Below are 22,195 nucleotides of genomic sequence, written 5' to 3'. Positions count from 1 at the left end.
CCGAAGTCTTATCTCACATCCTCTAACCTAAGTCTTATCTTAGGTAATCAATCCTCGCACCTCCTGACCCATGCACAAAGGCAGAATAAGCTCAGACAGGTCAAGCAACTTGTTCGAAGACACATTCCTTTAAAGTGTGTGGTTCTCATCCACGGGCAATCCTCCCCACCCTCTGGAGGCATTTGGCAATGTCTGTAGACAATTCTGGTTGTCACAATTGGGAGGGTGGGTGTCACCAGTTGCCATACAGAGGCCAGGGACGCTGCCAAACATCCAACAACACCGCACCCCCTCCCACCCCCAGCAAAGAGCAGCCAATCCTAAATGCTCAAGTTGAGACACCCTCCTCTCCAAGTATCCAGTAAGACCCATGGACTAACCATTAGGCTTTACTGCCCTGAGTACAGTAAGAGAAGAATCATTTATAAGCAGACATGTAAGGAATACCCACCAGAGACAAGCCACAGACCTGGCCACTGAGGTGACCATGTGGGGCTTTTCTACCTAAGAGCTGCATCTTTGTTTTTAGAGAACTTATGGGGGGCATCCTGGGGGCTTTTGAGCACATCCTCATTTCTTCTCCACAGAGCATGGGTCTCAGTGACCACTGCTGTGATCTCTCACATGCTACAGTTGTTCTGGAAAACTTTTGCCCTAGTAACCTTCTCTTCCAAGCACACCTAATGCGACACATGCATAAGCTCCCAGCAGCCCAGGCTCAGGCACCACCAGAGCAAACTCCTATTCGAACAGTTAACCCTTACTAGTCACTTGCCATAGGACTGAGCTCTATGCTGAATCTGGGAGCTGTGACTGTCCTGTGGGGAGCTTAAAGGAAGTGAGAAAGAAGTAAGGTCTCTATGTTGAGTTCAAGCAAGCAAGCAAAGAGAAAAGCAAAGGAAATAGTCCTGGCCAAGAAAGTCAATGGTTAGACTTTTGTTTTCAAACCATCTTTCCCTGAATCTCAGGATAGAAAACAGGTGGTACCAAAACTAAGGCACCCATGCTGGGGCAGGTAGGAGGAAGCTCCCCAAGTGTCCAGCTACTAGCTACCTGTGGCGGTGGTGGTGGGGGTGTGCGTTAAACCCAGGCCATAGATGGCCCAAGCAAGTCGGGCCTTGCACTCTCCCGCTCATGCATTTTTATTTAGGGTATGTAGATGGAGCCCTTGTCGGAAATAGGTCTCTGTGGGTGACACATCCCTGAATCTTGCTTGTAGCACATTTTAATTAGAGTGGACACTGCTAATCACATTAGTTCATGCTCCTTGATCATGAATTCTGTGGCCCTCCCTGAACGGTTGAGGGAAGACCACCAAGAAGCCAACAGAGCATTGGATTGTCAGTGCCTTTGCTGTGAATGTGCACCTGTGTGGCCTCCACGGGGGAGTGGCTGCCCCTGAAGTGTGGACCGCCTGACCCTGGCCACTCCTCCAGTCACCAATCACTGGATGCAGGATGCCAGGGTGGGTTGGCAGATGTGCAGAGAGGGGGAGATTGTGTGAATACAGCTTTCTGGGCTGGTATGTTTTCAGGTTGAAAAAGCTTCTGTTTGTCGCCCGGGGATAAAAAATCAGCCCCAATTGGGAGCCACGAGTGAGACTATCATCAAAGTTGATAAGCAGAGAGGTAGGGAAGCTGCCAGGGGTTGTGGTTTCAGACAGAATGATGAAGGTGGAACATTAATTGTTAAGTTGTGGAGACAAAACCTTATTAATGATCTGAGTTTAGATAGTGCCTCATTAATAATAGATAGATAAATGATTTGATACTGACTACACTGCATGCAATGATTTCAAACAGAAAGAAGGAAACACATCTGTACAGACCCAAAACCAATGCCTTGAGCAAACTGGAGTTTTTCACTTCCAAGCAAGTCCCTCCTCCTTGCCTTTTCAGCTGAGATCTGATAAGCGTGCAGATGAATGGCTGTACTCAGGCCGCCCCTATTGCTGTACATCACCTTTGTTTGCACAAGGTGACTTGATTAGGGCCACACACCTCCCCTGAGGGTGCTGGCCAGGCCTCCCATTCACTGGACAGGAACCTCCCTGGGTCAAGTGATGGGAGGTGGTATGGTTTGGCTGTGTGGGCTGTGCGTGCATTCATGATGCTGGTCTCAAACCTCCAGGTAAAAGCAGGGAGTGATCTAAGTTGAAAGATAAACAGGAAATTTACTGACATTTCCTTGAGAAAAACACGTTTAAGTGGCTCCTAAATGAACTCTTCCTTGATGAGGAAATCAGAGGAAACCAATTTTGAACCAAGCAGTGGAATAGCATGAGGCTCTCACAGGAGGCTGCTGGATTTCTTTACAATTTATGGTTCCAAAACTGCTTGACACCCCTGCTACAGAAAGTTCAGGAATAGCAAATGGAGGTCCTCGATGGGAAACACTGGCTAAGAGGCTGGGTAACATGCAGGAATCCCCTCGGTGAGGCGCAGAGCGCATGCCATCAGTAACTCCATTCTTGACAGACAAAAATTCATCTCTGTTGAAGGTGGGACTCCCATCAGAACCAACGGTAGAGGGTGGGCGTTGTCTGAAATTCACTAATGCACGCTTATAAATATGACCTTGGAGTGTGCCTCACCCTGCCAGGGAGCTGACAAGACCAGCGCACTTGAACGTATTCACAGGCAGCATGGTGCCCCCACATTGCTTACTTATTAATTTTGGTGAATTGTTTTATTTGAGCTTCCAGTGAGAAGATGTTAGTCATTAGCGTGGATTTATTCCTCCATCACATTTTGGTCCAAGAAGTCTCTCAATGGAAGGAAGGACATATGCATATAGTCCAATGGAGCCCTCAAAACCACACACACCCCCTCTGAATTGACAGTACAGTCGCCCTCCATGTCCTCAAAAGAGTTCCACATATGTGGAGTCAACCAACTGAAGTTCAAAAATATTTGGAAAAAAATTGCGTTTGTACTGAACCTGTGCAGATTTTTTTTATTATTCCCTAAGCAGTATACTACAACAACTATTTGCGTGGCATGGACCTTGTTTTAGGTTTTAGAAGTAAACCTAGAGATGATTTAAAGTCGGAAGGATGTGAGTTGGTTACATGCTAACAACCACACCGCTTTGCTTGAGGGATCTGAGCACTTGCAAAGTTTGGTATTGAAGGGAGGGAAGGTCTTGGGTGACAGTTACAGAGAGGTGACTTACAATTATTCATAAACATCTCCTACTTATGTAAACTTGTGTTATAATCATTGGCAGAGAGAAAACAATCATCACACCATCTTTATTTCAACAAGTAATTTTTCTCTAAAAACAAAAAAAATCCAGAAACACAGAATATGTTCTTCCACAGCAAGCCTCCTCCTCCCTTCGCCAACCAGCACAAAAAGAAAATACAAAACTGATTTATTAGAACCAGAGCTGCGTTGCAGCCATTGGCTGGATCACTGTTTATGTCTACAATGCTTGCTGCCGAAACAGGAAGCTCTAAAAATCACTGAGCCATTATTTCTCTCAGAGACACTTTCTGATTGATAGTCTTCTCCCTGACCAAAAAGAATTGGCTTCACCAAATGCAAGCTGGCTGGCGAGGAAGGCGTGGAGGGTGAGTGGACAGAAGGGCAGCTTCTGCCCATCAACTGAAAAATAGCCTTCATACAAAGAAACCCAATCAAGAAAAGCCTGGAACTTCATCAAATCAGTCAGGAAACTAAGAAGGGATAAATTGAGGGGCTGCTTGCTTCCAGAACAAGCTTTTCTCTGGTCCTTGTCATGGCTGGGCCACCCGGGGCTTTAGGAAGGCAGGGAGCAACTTGCTTGAAAACAGTGTTGCTACTCTTTTATTGGCAAATGTAAAAGAGAATGAGAAAACTGATCTCTTGAGTGAATTCTACATCAGATCACAGATGCAAGCTTTCTACCTGCCATCGAAAGAAGGATGTGCTAGGGCCGGCTGAGGCTTGTTAGGTCAGAGGACGGGTCTTTGTCATCCTTATTTTTTCACACTTAAAGCTAAAGGAAACAGATTTCGGTCTATGTCTCATTTTAAAGTGTAAATCAACAATTTCAAAAAAGGGTGGGGGGATATGAAGCGAGAATATGCCACTCCTTCTCATATTCTCTCTAGGAGAGCTGACTGCAGCTTGTATTGCTTATGCCAGGAATGTTATCCACGGACCATCTCTGGGGTTGGCAGATGGATTTTTCTTTTCCCTGTTATATGACTCTGTGATCAAATACGGAATGACTTGGATCCTACAATATCATGAATCATGTCGATCGTCTCAGTTAAAACCACCACATAAAATGTCTCTTTTGTTAGAATACCGGTTTATCTTTTTGTCTTTTCCCAAATATACCTTTTCTTCATCTCTATCAGTCTTCTACTCACCTGAAAGATAACATCCTTACATTGTGCCCCCTCCCTCCCCGTAGTGTAAAATAAGTTGGGAATGAAAATGCCTTAAGTAGCCAACATTTCACAAATATGAAATAAGTCAAGATTGCGACAGGATAAATATTATGTCTGGGAAGATATCCATAGCAAGAGCATACAAAGGAATTACATTTTATGAAGGCACTGGGAACTGGTACGATTTTGAAAGTGGGCAAGATCAAAGTTGCCACGGAGGTCAACATAAACAACAGATTCCACCAAAAAATGAAACCTTTTCTTGGCAGACCTCAGAACACATGGTGTCATAAGGCTGGGCATGGCACCCTCGCTGTGACTCTGCAGCCAGGGCAGATGCACTGGAGAAGGAACTGCTGCAGTGATTATGGCCACCCATACCTGGTGGCCCATTAAGGATGGACAAGCCAACCAGGTCCTGGTTATAATAAAAGCAGGTGTTACACATCAGCACAGGGAAAACGTCTGCCTCATTCATTCATTTTCTGAGCATCTACTGTGTGAAAGGCCGACCTTCCACAGTCAAAGCAAAAGTGCTAAATTTACAGATTTTTGCTTGGCATCCTTGGATCCCCAGAGGGTCTTACAAACAAACTCTGGCAGCTCTGGAAACTTAAATTGTACACACACTTTTCCACACATGTGCATTTTTTCCCCCCTTAGGTAAAGTCTTCCAAAGAATTTTCAGAATTATCAATCGTATTTCCAAAAGATTAAAGATTATATATTTAAAATAAATAGAAGGAAGTTTGTGGTGAATTCTCTTCTCCCAATTACAGTGTACTTAATGATATGGCTTGGTACATTTCTTCTTTGGTTCTAAAATGAAATAACTAAATCTCTAGTCAATTCCTTTTCAGCCTATTAAAGACCACAATGGGCAAAGCACTCATATGTCATTGTTAAAATTTCTTAAATGTCTCTCACCTGACGCCATGATACACTTTTGTGTAAATCTGAACATATCAGCTGCAGGTGCAGATTGTGATACACTTCTAAGCTAACTAATCTCACTGAATAGAATTCCTTTTGACCCTGAATTTGGATTTTCTGGGGGAGACTGATAGTCCCAGGCCATGTGGTTAAAACGTGCATTGTTCAGAACAACCATCTGCGTGTTCTCCTAATCTCTGGCGTTCAGGAAGCTCTAACTCTCTCATCTCCTGGGAGCAGCTATCTCCTCTTCCTTTGTAAAGTCATGGTCAATTTACATGGAGATACTGAATCAAAGGGAGAAACATTCCAAGGGTGGGACAAGATTTGAACTGTCAGGGAAGACGGGAAGGAATGAACAAAAATGAAGAAGGTTCAAGCTGCTGAGGCCTTTACCAGTATTTTGAGGGGCCAGTGTAGTCCACAGGGCCCTGAAAGCCGGACAGGCAGGTTTTGCCAGTTGTGGGCTGAACCCGAGGTTAGGAGCTGTGATCCTGGACATCAGCCAGTGCCCAGACAGATCCGTTTTGTGGAAGAGAGAAAAACCCATTCCATAGACAACCTGACAGTTTCTACAAGGTTTACCATCTCCATGGTCAGGTAGCTGGTAAAAGAAAGGGGTCTTTTTCTACTTTTTATTCTGCACCAAGTGCCCAGCCCTTTGAGAATCCATCTCTGACAGAATTCAACCCTGACACTGAGATGTGTAGATGAGCCAAAGGCTCTGTGAGGTGGGTCAATGTCTAGGGCTTGTTTCTAGGCACATTTTCAAAAACAGAAAATGAAACAGTAGCCTTAAGATTACATAATAAAACATAATGAAACTTTTAAAGGGTAAGATTCAGTGAGGAAGTTAAGACTAATTGTCAAAATTAGTAAGAACATCTACTTTCTTCTTAATGAGAAGCAAATTGCAAAAAAAAAAAGAAGAAGAAAGAAAAAAATAATCTGGCAGGCTTTGATGTTGACACTTGGAAAAGCAAAATCAAATTGTATTTTATAACTATGGAGTGAAATTAGAAGACAAAATCAAATTGGGCATCATGACAGCTCATTTTGGCTTGTAACATTGGCCAAAAAAAAAAAAAAATCACTCAAGACCAGTATTACACATGGTAACAATAATTGGGTCAATGTTCAATTAGGAAGACTTATTTTTTTTTATAACTTATTACCACTCCTGGGAAGGAGCAAAACAAATATTGCCCATTTATGGAATTTAATTAATTTTTTCATTCCAGACTTGGAGAAGGTGGCCCAGCCTTGGTTGCAGCTATTTTACTTTGGGGGGTTATGAAGATTCAAGGGCACACTGGCACAAATCAGGCAGCTGAATGCAAACACTCCACACCTTGGGGAAACAGCTCACTGTGACCCAAGTAAACACAAGCACCTATTAGTCACCCACTCAAAACAGAAATGACCAAAGAGGGATGGGAGATCAGTCCTCACCACCAGAAAAATAAGCAGAGTGCTTTCAAACACTCCTTTATTATCACCACTTACTGTGCACTGTCTGAGAGCCACTGCCTAACTTCTTATGGGAAAATGTCACTGGCGTGGCTATTAAGTAGCTTTCAAAACTTTTACAACCAAAACTGACACATTAACCCACCTAGATGAATATTATGTTATAATACAAGCAACCAAGTGACACTCAGTAAGTCATTCCTAAAAGGAGAACTCCACAGGAACCAAAATTAGGGTTGCCACCTAGGTAGGTGGGCCTGAGCCTGACTGTAGGGCCTTTACTTTTTATTGGCTTCTCACCGACTCTGCCAGCCACTCATCCAATGCCTTCAAAATGTTTTCTAAACATACAACTCTGAATCATAATGCAAATTCCATTTACTGAAAGGCATAGACTTTTAATATAACAAGTGAACCCATTTAACGACTTATGCTTTTATATGTTACAGCATCACTCATGCTTTCAATAAGTGGATATAATATTCTTTGTATCACCCTATTATTAACATAGTACTATGAACATATATTTTCAATCATGCTATAAGTTTTTAAAAATTTTCTCCAGCTGTGATTCTATTATGAAAATGCTTTAGACAGCTAGGGTAGCAAAAACAATAACCAGAGAAGTCAACTCACATTTATGGCTTCCAGTAATATTTCAAATGCCTGTCTAAAGAGTAGTGATTACTCTTATGTTTAAATGTCCTTTTGTCTTCCTGTTTTTTTTCCAATGTAAGAACTAGAACTATTACTTAGGTATTTTTCATGTATTTTTTAAATTCAACCTGAAGTAACGTTTATTTCTAAGCTTAGTCAATACACTATTACCAAATTCAAAATTTTAAAACAAACTATCCTATCTGTTTCAATTAAACTTTCAGTACTTATTGATGTTTATAAACTATAACACAGGTTGTATTTTATGAGAAAATATAATACTTGAAAATAATTGGAAACCAAAGATGATTAAAATAAGCCAAGATATCTCCTTCTGCTCCAATAACTAATGGGTTAAAGAAGAAGGAAAAGAAAACCACACATGTGGCTGAACTAATGCAACAGCTTTGTTGGGAAATCTAGTCTCTAATATAGTTAGTACCTAAAATGTTAAGTGAACCCAATCCCTCCCTCCAAATCATAATAAGGCATTTAAAAGAAACACAACTGGACGGTCATATTGTCTTCAAGAATACTGAAACTATTTCTTCATCTTTTACCCTGTAAAGGTAAGCTTGCCTGAAACTATCTTTCCAGATCATACACTGCAAGGATCCCTTAATATTACTGAAGTGGTCAATTGTCACTTGTCACAGATAGACATGAGTTATAAGTTAGAGGTTTCCATTAAATAGATCTTCAATGATCAAACAGAGAATCTCCATCATGTAATCTGTTTACATTTGGGTACATTTTGTATTTTCACAGTGTAAGTAAAATCCTGAGGTAATTTGTTGAAATTTACATGGATAGCATGTTCCACCCAAATCATTCTTTAACCAATTTAGTAAGAGAAAGCCATAATATAAAGCTAGATTCTGTTAAAAACATTAAATTTTAAGTAAGTAGTTTTAAAAAGCTTCATATGGCAATAACAATAAGGAAGACCATCACAGAAAGTGTGGTTCAAGTTCAGTTTTGACATATATGTACGTACCTCTTCCACTCCGACCGACAAACCTGAGGTCATTGAATCTTGCGACTTGGTTCTTCATGGCTGCCGTAGCATTTCTCAGCTCAGCCGAGTAGTTTTCATCATTGCCGGCCATCACAGTGACCAGCGTGCCATCTGGAACGTCCCCCAGAGCCACCACCTAGACATCAGCCAAAGGACAAATGCAGGCGTCAGGAATGTCACACACACACACTTTTATGTCAACTGTGTAGCAACTGTTCTCAAATTGAATGCATATTAAATAATACTTTTTAGTTTGCAGAGAAGTAATAGCCATAACTTAAGCAACACTCAGAAAAGTATTAACGGGAAGATTTATTTTTAATTCCATTATGCATAACTAAATATAAATTTTCTTTTTGGCGCTAAGTGGGGATTGAACTCAGTGCCTTGCCATGTCCCCAGTCTTCTAACTAAATATAAATTTTCAAACAAGGGAACACTAAATTACCAAATAAAGTCATGTAAGGTCACATAGCACAGTTGGTACTAGACTAACAGTAACAAGAACACATGCAGAGCTACGCTGTCTCACCAATACAATCATCTTGCCTTAATTCTTCATATATGAGAAACAGTGACTTATATTGTAAGTTTATGACCCAACCTGCCTTTCAATTGCTCAGACCAACACTGATAAGCCCAACAGAGCCTGAACTTTTAAGTATTTAAATTTATTCCTGCAAAAAATTAAATTTGGCCTTTGCTGATGATTCTTGAGTAACTTAAGTCCTTTTGCAGTTCACCTTTGGTATCCCTATTTGCTTCTATTAGATTGAGTTTCACTAGCAGTAAACTCTGGCATACAAGAAAAAAATCAGAAACATACCCTGTGTTTATTACTAATTACAAAATTGACAGACCTCAGAGAAAAGAGGCTTTGGTTTTAACCAAATCAAAGACTACTAAGGTGTTCTTCAAACCCAGCTGATCACAGAGACGAATTCCTTTAATGTAATGGAAAAGGTATGGATTTATTACCAGGACTATTGAAGAAAACTGGTAGGTAAATATTCTTGATATTCAGAAAATAAAAAAAGTAGCAATTTCAAAGTAAAATGGTCTAAAAGATCATGGTCTGAGGATGTTTCAGGCAGTCTTATTCACTTCTTGGCCATCATTTTCTTTTGTTTTTAGACAAGTTCTTACTATGCAATGCAGGCTCGCCTTGAACTCACAATCTTCCTGCCTCAACCTCCTCAGTGCTGGGATTACATCTGACTCTTCTAGAAACTCTTTCCTTGGTCTAGACATTCATTATTGGCTATATTCCTATTGTTTCAAGTTCAAAATGGCATAGAATTTCAAGCCAAAATACCCCAAGTTGTATCCATTTCTGTCCTTTCTGATATTCTTTCTGGCACTTTCTCGGTCAGTAGTGAAATTGGTGTTATTTATTTCAACAGAATGATCATTTCTTGGTGGTTGTTTTTCAATTGTTAACAGAAAAGCATTCTTTAATTTGTTGTCATTATTCCTCCCCATTTTCTGCCTCCCAATTTTTACCTAATAATTGCTACATAATGTTACGTAGGAAGATTTGCAGTCCTTTTTCTATTTGTAAAGAAGGCTGCCAGAGATTCTTGTTTGATATTAAAGTCGTGTTCTCAGCTCTCCCATCTCCTCTGTGTGCTTAGTCACGACCCTTCCCTGTGTCCTGCAGGTGACTATCTGCTTTTAGCCAGTGTGGCTGCCTTGGCTCCTAGGCTCTAAAGAACATTACAGAAAATGAATCCAGTCACTGAGGTGAATGCGCTCTGGGTCCTGAGACTTCATGGTACTGGGTAAGCATTTTCTTCATTTATTTTATCCAACTTGCTCTGTGGAATAAGGCCTTTTATCTGTTTTTAAGCCTTTCATTTCATTCGGTAGACATGTTTCCTATAAAGGAAATTTAAAAATCACTGCTATTTATTCACTAAGCAATCTGTAATTGGGCATTTAGCTCCCATTTGTAAGTGTGTTTGATGGTGTTTAATTAAGAGCAGTAATATGACAATTCTCTTTTGTTTCAAAAGACATTATGGAAAGAAATCACCCTGATAAGTTAATTGATTATTGTTACATTTTCTTTCTATCCCTACAAATGTGTTTGCTTTTTTCCTGCTTTTTAGCCTCTTAAAATTTTCCCCATTTTTTTAAAAACCATTTTCACTTCCCTTTGTGAAATTAGCTCACAATGTTGAAATGCCCTCCTTGAACACATATTTTACTTCCTCATCCTCATCTCCCTGTGGTGACCCAGTCTTCTCTATTTTAATTCAATATTTAGTAAATGTACAGGGGACTGGATCTAAACGTGGCTTTCAAACTGAATAACTCATTGTTGGGGTTGAATCTGTAGAGGTTAAAAATAAATAAATAAATCTTGTGTTATAACCTCCCAAATGCACCCTGAGTCGTGGTCCTCTTGGTTTTTTCTCTCAGTGCCCACACCTCACTCACCAATCCTCCCCTCATTAGTGATCTGGCAAATTCATGAGAACGTCACCAAGTATATATATAAGTAAATATAGCATAAAGTTACTAAATAAGAAAAGCTTGTTGGTGTTGGAATTGAAGATTTAAAAAATTAGTTCAGCTTTCACTTCTCCCATTTTTAAAACGAAGCAGGAATCAGATATGGCAGTCAAATACCATTTACTTGGCCTTTTATTTATCCCTGAAGGACTTTTTGGGGGGAAGGGAGAATAGGAGGGAATAAAATTGAATCCAGGGAAATTTTATTAATAATATGTATCATGCAGTTAACAAGCATACTTTGGCTAAGTTAAACTTTTTTAATTTAAAATTAATAAGTCTGCTAATTTGATCTACATTTTGTCATTAAGAGGCAAAATAAAGAGAGGGAAAAAAAATTTCACTTCAAACAGAAAAAAGAAGCGACTGGAATGAAAAGCTATAAACAATAGGTAAGAGAACACAAACATTTACATTTTAACACAGACCAAACAGACAAGAAGGGACTTGCTGGCCAAAGATAGCGCATATTTTGTTTTACTTGTCTGTTTTTAAAATATCAGGAAGTTGGGCATAATATCAACTATCCTCTATAACTGTATGGACCTTCCAATACTCTTCTTGGCTGGTCTATTCACAGTTCAAACTGGCATTTTCGACCAATCCTAATTAGGTTGAAATTACAGTTACAATTCATTTACCTCAGGTGACTTAATCTTCCAGAAGGCTGTGCAGTGGAACATAGGATTCAACTGAGATGGCATTTAACTCATATCTAGGAACACTGACCCTTACCAACCAGAAATATTACTTATTTCTTTTTTGAATAAAGCATGTTACAGTCAATACCCAAGTTCTCTGGTCTTCCCTGCTGAAGGCATATTTATGTCTTTGGTGTACTAGGGCCTAAACAAATTGCAATGTAGCATTACAAAATCCTAAAAGTCATTGAAACAGCTTTGTAGGTTGCTTCTGTAAATACTAGGTAACATGTAGTAAATTTAAGATTTCTCTTAGAAGTAAAAAGAAGTATCTCCCTCCTATGCTAAAATGAAGGTCTCCCATGGGAAGGAAGAGGGGGCAGAGAACAGGTTGGGGTCCAGGATAAGCAAGTAGGATAACTTTAATCTATTTTAAAGAAAGTTCATAATTTTAAATCTCTTGTTTGTGCTGAAGATTAAAGCAGAGGGATAATACAGAATTTCAAAAAAAGCTCTTCATCAAAAGCATTAGACTTTAACATTGTTTCACATATTTTTCTTCTTTATTTATAGGAAATATAATAATTCTTTATGTATAGGCGTCCTAAAAAGATTGTCCGAGACTTGTATAAAATCCAAATTTCAAAGGTACAATTTCTGCAGTTACAGCTGAGGGGTGTGAGGAAGATGGGTAAATATAGAGCAGAGCCAGGGACCCACAGTGAATAGAAAGAAGATTCGATTTGGGCAGAGTTTGAAGTTTAGCTTGCTTTTCACCTTAACTTTGTACATTAGTTCTCACCCTCAACATTCTGCCTACTCTTTCAGTAATGCAGGGAGTGAGTCTCCTTAAAGAAGTAGTCCCTCTATGGTAGGGAACTGGAGTGGTGACAGATACGAATACAATGTATACACCTTGACCTTATCACAGCCTACAGGTTAGGAACAAATTAAAATTCTTTTTTTTTTTAAGTGAACTGTCCGGTCATTTTTAAAAGGAAACCTTCCTGGTTATTACTGTTTCTGCTAAAAGGAATTCTCTGGTGGTTTATAAAAGCAAGTAGTATCGTTTTTTTCATTCTTTCAGAAGAAGATAAATGCTTTCACATGGGAGCTAAAGACTTCGCATTCCTCCAACTCCTGAAGACTTCTTAATAATCGTTTAGTGTCTGATATATTGGGGTGTGGGTTCCCTGGTAGAGGAAGGAATTCAGAAAAGACCCTGATTTCTCCCCAAAGGAAACCACAAGCTCCTTAGCCCCCTGGTGTGCCCAGACACCTGCATCAGCCTGTCTTCTCTCTGCTGTTATCTGACTGTGACCCCAGGGCCCAACACTGTCAGGTCCCCACTTCAATGAGGGTGAGCAGAGGACATCACCAGCTGAGTTTGTTTATGTAAAGGGTTTAGAATGAGTTAAAATTGAAATAGGCTCCCAGATCCAAATCTTAAATAAATGGAAGAAGAGAAGGAAAAGTCAAGTGGCTGCTCCCTTACCCTCATTCCCATCCCCACTCCCTTAAAAACAAAACAAAAACAAAACTTCTTTCAAAAATCTGAGTGGAAAAAGAGGAAATTCTATAGACAGAGCCAACTGCAAATTGCACTTCTGTTGTTTAAAAATCACAATCTATGTTTGGAGGACATATAAAACTTAAAAATAAAAAACTTGTACAGCAGTTTTTGAAAAGTCAACATTATTCATTGTAATTAGATCAAGATCCAGCGGAGGTCTGGAAGTATAAAAAGCTTATATTAAATTAATCTCTCCGTTAAAGGGGACAATTATTTAACTAAATTAAAAAAAAGAGAGAGAGAGAGAGAGAGAGAGAGAGAGTATCCTATCTTTACAGCTTGAATTACCTGCCTTCATTAGCCTTTTAAATGAGCAGGAAATGACCGAACTGATTTCTATTAAAAAGCTGTACCTTTTAAAACCCACCGAAGACAGAAGAAATTAAATTCCTCCTACTTGCTGCCAGGGTAGTAGGGTGGTTGTTTTTTAAAACGCCTGGGGTTGTTTATATATCACTTTTGAAGGCCAAGGTTTTTAAAGGCAGCTCTAGCCTCTGCTCTCCCGGGTCAGCTACCGAAAGATCAGGGATAGAAAGTGAAGGGAGACCTATGGAGCCGCCCAGCTGGAGCCTGGGGTCCTCGCAGCCCCCTCCTCTAACAAAAAAGCGGGTGGATTGGACTTCCAGGCTCTCGGAAGACACTCCGTCAACCTTTTCTGCCCCGGGCTCAATCTAGGTGAGCAGCGATAACGTTCAGGAGGGGAGTGTTCCAGGAAAAGAAACAGGATTTGCTACTTGCAGCTTCTGGCAAGGAGCAGGCTGGAGACTCGCAAAACTAAGAAAACTTTTGCAAACTCAACCATGCCGGCCGTGGACTTTGGACATGCTAATTCCTATAGGGCGGTTAAAACAAGGGGGAGAAAAAAAAAATCCCTGACAGTTTCCCTTGTTTATTTTTACTGACTGGAAGCTATAAAAGTATCTCTACTTTATTTCCTGATGCTTTCATCTGAGAGACACAAATACGGTTTGGGTGTTAATCCAGAGGTGGGGGAAACAAGCGGGCTTGTCCCCTGCTAGGTTATAACTTTTCCTACTTTGTAGCAAAGGTAAAAAGCCCTTGCCAGGGAGGACCCAACTGACTCCCAGTACATGTCTTGGGGGCATCCTGATCTTTTAGCTCTCCCTGGATGCCTTCAGGGCCAGCTGAGGCGGGTCCCTCCAGAGGGTCGCCACGGCAACGCAGCATCCCCGCATCCCACGCTCAGGGAGAAGGACCAGGAGCAGTGGGGTCAGCTCTGGCCCCTTTGGAGATCCCGGCTCCGCCCGCCCAGTGTCTGTTGTCCCGGGTCGCCCCGGGTCCTCCCGCCGCCCCTCGGGCCCAGTACCTTGAAAGCGATGGGCAGGGTCTTGTTGCAGCGCCAGTGCGTGGGCAGCACGGAGCAGAGAAAGTTGGGGCTGTCGGTGCGCACCAGCTCGCCGGGGTGGTCGGCCAGCACCTCCACCATGCTGCGGTCGCCGCTCCTCAGCTTGCCGGCCAGGGCGGCGCCGGCGTCCGGGGCGCCCAGCGGCAGCGCCTCGCTCATCTTGCCCGGGCTCAGCGCGGTGGAAGGCGGCGTGAAGCGGCGGCTCGTGCTGGCATCTACGGGGATACGCATCACAACAAGCCGATTGAGTACGGACCCCGCAAACAGCTCCTACCAGACGGCGACAGGGGCGCGGATCTTCAGCCAGCAGCTCCCGGGAGACCAACATACAAGTTCAGTGGCCCTTATTACTGCGGGAGGGCTGGGGGAGGAGGAGAGGACTAAGATACCAACAGTCTAAGACTGCCAAAGTTCTAGTTATGCCGATCGGCCTCGGACCCAGGCAGAGCTCTCAGCAACCGACCGCTTAGTGCATTTATAAAAAGTAGGCGACCAGAATCCAAAGTCAGATGCCAAGTCTTGCTTTGGGAGTATAAGTTCAGTCTTTGGCTATTAAAAAGTTCCCGGAGGTAAAATTCCTGTACACTTCCTAAAATATTTATGCAGAGAACAAAATGACCAGCAAAGACGTGATTTGGAAGTTCCAGTAGTTAATCGCCTGTCAGAATTTTTTTTTTTTGCAGGTGAGTTTTGCCTACAGTTCCAACAGAATGCAAAGTAAAGGAGTGTCTTCCATACACGGCGCCCCTTTTATCATGAAAAACTGACTTCAGTCCTCAAAAGCAAGAGTTACGACTTTCAAAGGTTGTGCTACTAATGTATGTGCGCTCATATATATATAAATATATACATATGCTCTACTTCATAAAATATTTACAATACAATCTGTAGAGAATTTAAACACAACAGAAATCCATTAATGTTGGCTGCAGTTTTTTTTTTTTTTAAGTAGCCTTGAAAATCAGCTTCAGTAGTAGGAAGAGGGATGGACTAGAATTACTTGTCATGTTCTCTCAATAAACTCTGGCAAAATCAGTGCAGAAAAATTAGCTTTTCAAAGATCTCTAGCTAATCTTTAAAAAAAAAAAAAGAGTCCAAGTCGGTGATAGTCAGAGTACAGCTTTCCACATCTGAGAACACGGGTTTGGGGATGCTGGTTAAATTTGTGGCTGATCCTGTGGTTTGGTGGAAGTTGAGCTGCCGAGTCACACTCACGCAGACACGCACTCTTCAGAAGCCAGTCACTGTCTACAAGGCTCGGTGAGTCAGCCTGGAGTTGGGCAGCAGCGAGATGGTCTTCTTCCAACGTCGCTCCAGAGCTGGCTGATTAGCTGCTCCGCAAATACCCACGAGCACCGCGTAACCGCAGCAGGTGGAGCGGGCCTTGAGAGGAGCCTCAGCGGAGCAGGTCGAAACAGAGCAGGAGGCTCGGGTTACACTCGCGCGCACACACTCCCACGCACCCTGCCACGCACACCCAACTTCGCGGCTCGCCTAGAATCCCAGCTCACTTTCTCCCGCAGTTGTCAAAGGAAACAATCGGGGGCTGGCGGGGGGGGGGTGGGAAGTTCACAGTCAAGAAAGAAGTTGATGCATCCAGACAGGGAGCCAGTTCATTCAAAAATAAAGGGAAAAAAAAAAAAAAAAGAAGTTCCAGCGCAGGTCAAGGAGGAGCAGCAAAGGTTGACTTTCTTGTGGCGTCCGGGTTAGAGATGCCTGCCGGCGCAGAGCCGGGCAGCGTGGTGCCCTGGCTGGGTCCGGCCGCGGGGCGCCCGTCCCGCCCGCGCCCGCTGGCTCTATGAATGAGAGTGCCTGGAAATGAACGTGCTTTTACTGTAAGCCGGGCCGGAGGAATTCCATTCCCTCAGCTCGTTTGCATAGGGGCGGCCGGCAGCCAATCACAGGCCTTTCCGGTATCAGCCAGGGCGCGGCTCGGTGCCGCGCTCCTGGAATTGGCCCGCGCGCCCCCGCGCGCTACTGTACGCAACCCAGGCCGGGAGTTCGCGGCCTTGGCGACCACTCCCGCACTGCCCGCGCAGCCGCACCCACGCACCCACGCGAGATACGCGTAAACATGCACACGATTGCCCGAGTTCCCGCCGGGGGTGCGAATCCTGCCGGAGTGGCAACGCGTAGGGTTGCACTGCCGTTGGATCAGGGAGTTGCGGTACGCAGCGGCGCCACGGGCGGAGGGTCGGTAGACCCAAGGAGGAGGAGAAAGAGGCTCTGCCGGCCTGGGGAGACCCCAGCCCGCGAGCTGCGCCCGGAGAGGCCGGAGACCAGCTGCAGGGAGGCGTCCCGCGCGTCCTGGAAACTTAGATGCCGTCGCGAGGCTCCCGGGACCCCGGTCGGAGTCCTCGAACGGTCCCAGGCCCCGCGCAGCAGCCCCTGGCGGTGCCACCGCTTCCTGGGCTGGGTGGGATTTAGCCGCAAGGGGGCTGGAGGGCCCAGGGCCCGGCGGGTGAGCGGCTCAGCGTGTCCCCAGTGCCCGCCTCGCTGCTGTGGCCAAACGGCGCCGATTCATTAAGTAAGAAGACGGTGCTCCACTTTGCGATTTTTCTGTTTTTAGCATTCTCGCTAGGTCTATTTGCTTTAATGAGTGTTTCTCGCGTGGCTGGGCTGCGGCGTGGTTACTTAGCGTGCCGCATTCTGGCTGAGTGTGCTCAGCGGCTGCCAAAGGGGTTTCCTAGCAAGGGGACACCCAAGAACAGCCTGGAAAGAAAGTTGAAAGCATCCGATCGCCGCGCTCCGGGTCCTCGGAGTGTCGGCTCCCCAGGCTAGGGAGAGAAAGCCTGCGCGGGGCCCGGCATCCACCCTCCAGCTCCCCGGAAATGGCTCGGGCGTTTGTCTGTCCCCGCGCGCGCGAGCGGCCGGGAGGCTGATCGTTCTCCCCCAGCCCCCGCCGCCGGCCTTGCGCGCCACAGGGAGCGTCCCCATGCGTCCGTCCCTGCGGCGCCGCGGGCATTTTCGTGGAGCTCAGAGGGCCCCGCCCGGCCTGGCGTGCGGCCCACTCCCGCCCTCCATCCGGCGAGGCTCGCGCCCTCCCTCCCCCGGGCCTCCCACTCTCTCCGGGGGCCTCTCACCCACTCCGTGCAACTCCCCCATCAGCCCCGACACCGCAGATCCCCTAAACTTCCACTCCGCGCGCGGGTCTCGCTCGTTCTCTGCGGCCCCCGCCCTCCCCAGGTGGACGCGGGGCTGGGGTGCTGGGCTCCGCCGCGGGAGGCTGACAGAGGAGGGGACCGTGGATGGCTGTGCGCGGAGGCCTTTCCCGAGCGATCGGGTCGCTTCCTGCACTCCAGGCCCGAAGAGGCCGGCGGGCTGAGTGGAACCGAGGGAGGCATTTCCCGGTCCCGGCGGGCCGCGGGCTCCCGGAGGACGCCAGGGGGCAGCAGCGGCCCTCGCTCGACTCCCGGGGCGCCGGTAGCGGCTCCACGCCCCGACGGAGCGGGGATCTGAGGTCCCGCCTCGAGGCCTTCGGGTCGCTCTTAGGAGAGCTTGAGTTTGGAGGGAAGCGACAGGAAACGGCTGCCGGAGCCAACGTGAGCACCAGCGGCCCAAAGTTAGAGCGGCCGGCCTGGCCTCTGGCCCGGCAGAAATCGGGGCATATCCTCGAAGCCCCTTTGCCTGGTCACCGACCCCTGCTCATGCAGGGCCATGGGGGGGCTCCAGGTCCCCGCGGGCCCGCCGCCTGGGTTCTCTCCCGACTCAGCACTTCTTCCCAAGGTGGCTGTCCCTTGTCCTCTGCTCTCTGTGCTCTGGAAAACCCTGGCCACTGCCAGCTCCCAATGACATTTTCTTCCTTTTTTTTTGGGAGGGGGGTTCGCCGAAAGAAAAAATTCTCTGCGCTTTTTCCAAAACTGATTTTTGAGGAAGCCCTATTTAGAAACGTCCACTTTACCCGAGTGATGTCAAATTACTGCAGTGTTCCTGCCTGTCGCTCTCCTACCAGGGACCACCGTTTCCTTACGCCCAGACTCGGACACTGCCAGCCCTCGAGGCGAGTTTGGGGCCAGTGGAACCTTTTCTCCCAGGCTCAAATGCCTCCCCAAAGGGCCGACCTGGGGCCACCGCTAAGTGTATCCCAGGAACCTCTGGGATAGCCGGATGGATCACGAGTGTGGCGGAGACAAAAGTGGACCCTGACTCCTGGGAAATAGCTGACTCCCGGGCAATCTGCCCTTCGGAAAGGTCACAGGAGGCCCCTTGCGGGCCCGGGCAGTTTGTCTAAAACCTCAAAACCTGCGTGGGGCTGCGGGTTTGGACCCGCTACTGGTCCTCCCCCGCGGAGGTCAAGTTCCCTTTGCGGGTAATAAAGTTAATTACAGCAAATACACGCGCCAAGTTTAATTTTCGAGGGCAGCACCTTGGGCGCTGCTCAGCTGCGTTTTGACGGATAAATTCTGAGTTCGAAGCCCGACGATGCTGGTGACAGCAACGAAAGCTTCTAGATTGGGCCGCGGGGTGCTCCCGGGACCTGGCGGGTTGTAGAGGCGCCGCGCCGCGAGCACTTGGAAAGCAGAAAGGAACAAAACCACTGTCCCCTCCTCCCTGAGGAACTACACTGAATGGCAAGCGGCTGCGAGGGAACTCCTTTTGTAAAGTCCTGTAACACCGCGTAGGAAAGGAGGTGCCCCTTTCCACCCAGAGCGCGTGTTTGAGCGACAACATAGAATTTCTCTCCTCTGGCCTCTCCAAGACAGGACACATCACCACCTTCGCTCCCAATGCTCCCCGGAGCACCACGAAAATGTACATAAAAAATGCGACGGAGCGATAAGTTAGGTTAGGCAGATGCTATATGAAAAATTCTCCCAACTTTTTTTGAAGGGGAAAATTTGAAAATACCCTTAACAGGTATGAAATGTGAGTTTCCACAGTGAATTGAAAAAAGTAGTATTTGATTAGCTGAAAGCAACGACTTCACTGGAGAACAATTACAGTTCATTGACGTTTTTCTTCTACAAGTTTAGGTAATTAAGTAGAGGTGGTCTCAGAAAATACCTAAATGATTTGCATTTTTGCTGTCTCAAAACCATCTCCAAAGGAAAATATGCTCAAAGGTGGAATTAGACTTTCAACCATTCTCTTAAAGCAAAATTGCCCTTCTTTTGTGAGTAATGTGATATGACCAAAATTAAATTTCTAAAAAGGTAACATTTCTAAAAGAATAATTTCTATTCTAAATTTTTTAAAAATTAGAGAATGCCTGTTACTGTTTCTGAATCAAATTGCTCCACTGAGTCTAATGTCCCGGGTAGAGCAGAATTCTGATGAAAAGTTCTAAATAGGTACAAGTAACCTGCCATCCACACTGTCCGGTTTAGAGCGATGGGATTTAATAAACTTTTGTTTCCTCTGAAGTGCCTTTGAGATTATTTCACTTTTGAAATGAATTATTAGGGGGATGAAATTCCTCAGTTCTTTTACTACGTCCTTTCTTTGTATGAATATTTCCATGAAATGCTGTAGCAAATGTAATTATTTTACTTTAACTTCATAAATCAGTTGAGTGTCTCACAAGTAGAAAAATAAGGAAATTTTTAAATTCATCTTTTCTTTAAAATTTAGAGGTGCTTAGTAAACCTTTTACCTTTATAAAAATGTTGCATTACCACTGCTATAACAAAGATAATAAACTGTATTATAACAGATAGAAGCCAAGCTTTATTTTTTTTAGAGCCATATAGAGTCACTTAATAGCAGCAGAATACAGAAACACTGTAGAACTGAAGGTATCATTTAAAGTTTCATTGGGATATTTTATATGGTATGACAACTACAATAGGGAGAACTTTTATTTGAATCAGCAAAACGTTTTAATTATTTGGTAAAATTATATCATAGATTATACATAGAGATACATTGATATAAAATCATACATATGCATATATGAATGAATATTTTACAAAAAATATAATTTGGAAACCAACATATTTTGAACATATCTAAATTCATTCCATGCATGCATTTTAGAAATAAGAGAAAGCAGGAAAATAAAACTAATCATAGGAATATATTGGTAGAATCACTGTTTACTGAATTACTAATCAATGCAAGTTTAAAAACAGAATTTTACTAATTTTTTGCTAGCTCTTTGCTTCCCATACTACTTAGCATAGGAGATTTGTATAACATTTTCCAAATATATCCACTGTATTTGGTACAAAAAATAAAACAATGGGTCATCAGATAGAAAATGACTGTGCCTGTGTTTCCCACTGCTCACTAATAGTTAATCTTTATCAGTGAATAAATGTGTCTTTATTTACTAAAGACTAAAAGTACATTTGGAGGGTGTAGGAATGAATCAGAACTGTAGATGAAATTAAAACCAAACCTAGTTTAATACAGAAACATTTAAAAATCTGTAATAGCAGAGTCTAAACGCATGAATTAAAAACAGGTGATAATTTGACACTATTTCACTTACTTCCAATAATAGGACAGTTTAGAAATATTCTGCCCTTGCTTGCTTTCTTTCCCTTCCCTTTTCTAGGGGAGCAGGTTGTTTACGTTGAAGCCAGTCACTCTCAAAATAACAGATGGTGATGATATCAATTATTATTGGAAATAATTGTCATATGGTAATCCCCAAACATGAAGCACTACGCCTGCTGCCGCACGTACAGCTATAGGTAAAGGCATTAAGCAAAGTTACATGTAGCTGTTCTCTTTCCCATGAATAGTTGCATATAATATTGTGAAATTACCCCACCAGCTTTGTATATTGATAATGGTGGATTCTCAATATCGAAAATTTTTCAGACCTTAGGATTTGAGCATTTTAAATACTGCAGACAAAATTTTCTGTTCCACTGCACAATATTAATATAACATGGCTATAGAAACATTCAAATAAGAAAGGCAGTAATTATTTCACATTTCCAGACGCTGTTTAAAGAAGCAGGAGAACAAGATTTACAGCTCTTTAGTCCTATATTTTTGCCAAAGCAAAAAGAGCAAATAAAATAATAGAAGCTTCTGAAGGACTTCCCTCTAATGAAAGATTAAAGGACTTAAATATGTATAGTCTCGAAGGAGCATCCTTCAAAAGTTAAAAAAGATCTTGGTTTACAAGTACATAAAATGACTCCATAAAGATTTTTTTAAAAAAGAATAGGGCAGGGGCAGACTCATTTGCACTAATTATGAATGATAAAGTCGGAAATAGCATATGTACCCCAAAGTTAGGCAAGCCCATTTTTGACAGGTATGGGGTGGAGATCAGGAAGACACAACAGAAAGATTGACCAGACAGCTGGATTTATGCCTGAGACCAGTGGACCCAAACACCCTGCACATTCTCTTGTGAGACTATGAAGCCTTTCCAGTGGAGTAGCAGAATGAAAACAAGGTTCATATACACACCTGACATTTCAACAATTCTTAGAGAAAAGCCAAGATTCTTTTTAGCCTAAAAAGTGAATGGATTTTGAAATGTATGTATGTTACCTTTTAAATATTTTCTTAGTTTGTTGTGGATTGCTAACCTTGAGAACACAGCAAACCTGGTTAAATACAGCAGGGGAAGGGATTTCCCCAGGAATCCTGGAAGTTACTAACTGAACTGTGAGAGGAAAGGTTGTTTGAGTTTATGACAGCAAAAGCTGCAGCTGGCTGGCTCACCTCCACCTGT

The 22,195-nt window shown here is 43.8% G+C and overlaps 1 protein-coding gene across 2 annotated transcripts in view; it reads right to left on the bottom strand.

Annotated features, from left to right (window-relative positions):
* Nucleotides 1-22,195, bottom strand: part of Runx1 (RUNX family transcription factor 1) — a 237,807-nt gene that overhangs the window by 75,390 nt on the left and 140,222 nt on the right. For both annotated transcript variants that reach the window (XM_074072724.1, XM_020185583.2), the window contains exons 3-4: nt 14,518-14,771; nt 8,439-8,595 (exon numbers count right to left, since the gene is read on the bottom strand). In XM_074072724.1, the coding sequence (XP_073928825.1) occupies nt 8,439-8,595; nt 14,518-14,771 (411 nt within the window). The remainder of the gene's footprint in view (nt 1-8,438; nt 8,596-14,517; nt 14,772-22,195) is intronic.

The sequence above is a fragment of the Castor canadensis genome, chromosome 5 (genome assembly GCF_047511655.1).
Source record: "Castor canadensis chromosome 5, mCasCan1.hap1v2, whole genome shotgun sequence".
Classification (NCBI taxonomy): domain Eukaryota; kingdom Metazoa; phylum Chordata; class Mammalia; order Rodentia; family Castoridae; genus Castor; species Castor canadensis.
This window is presented reverse-complemented; position numbering and strand designations above follow the sequence as displayed.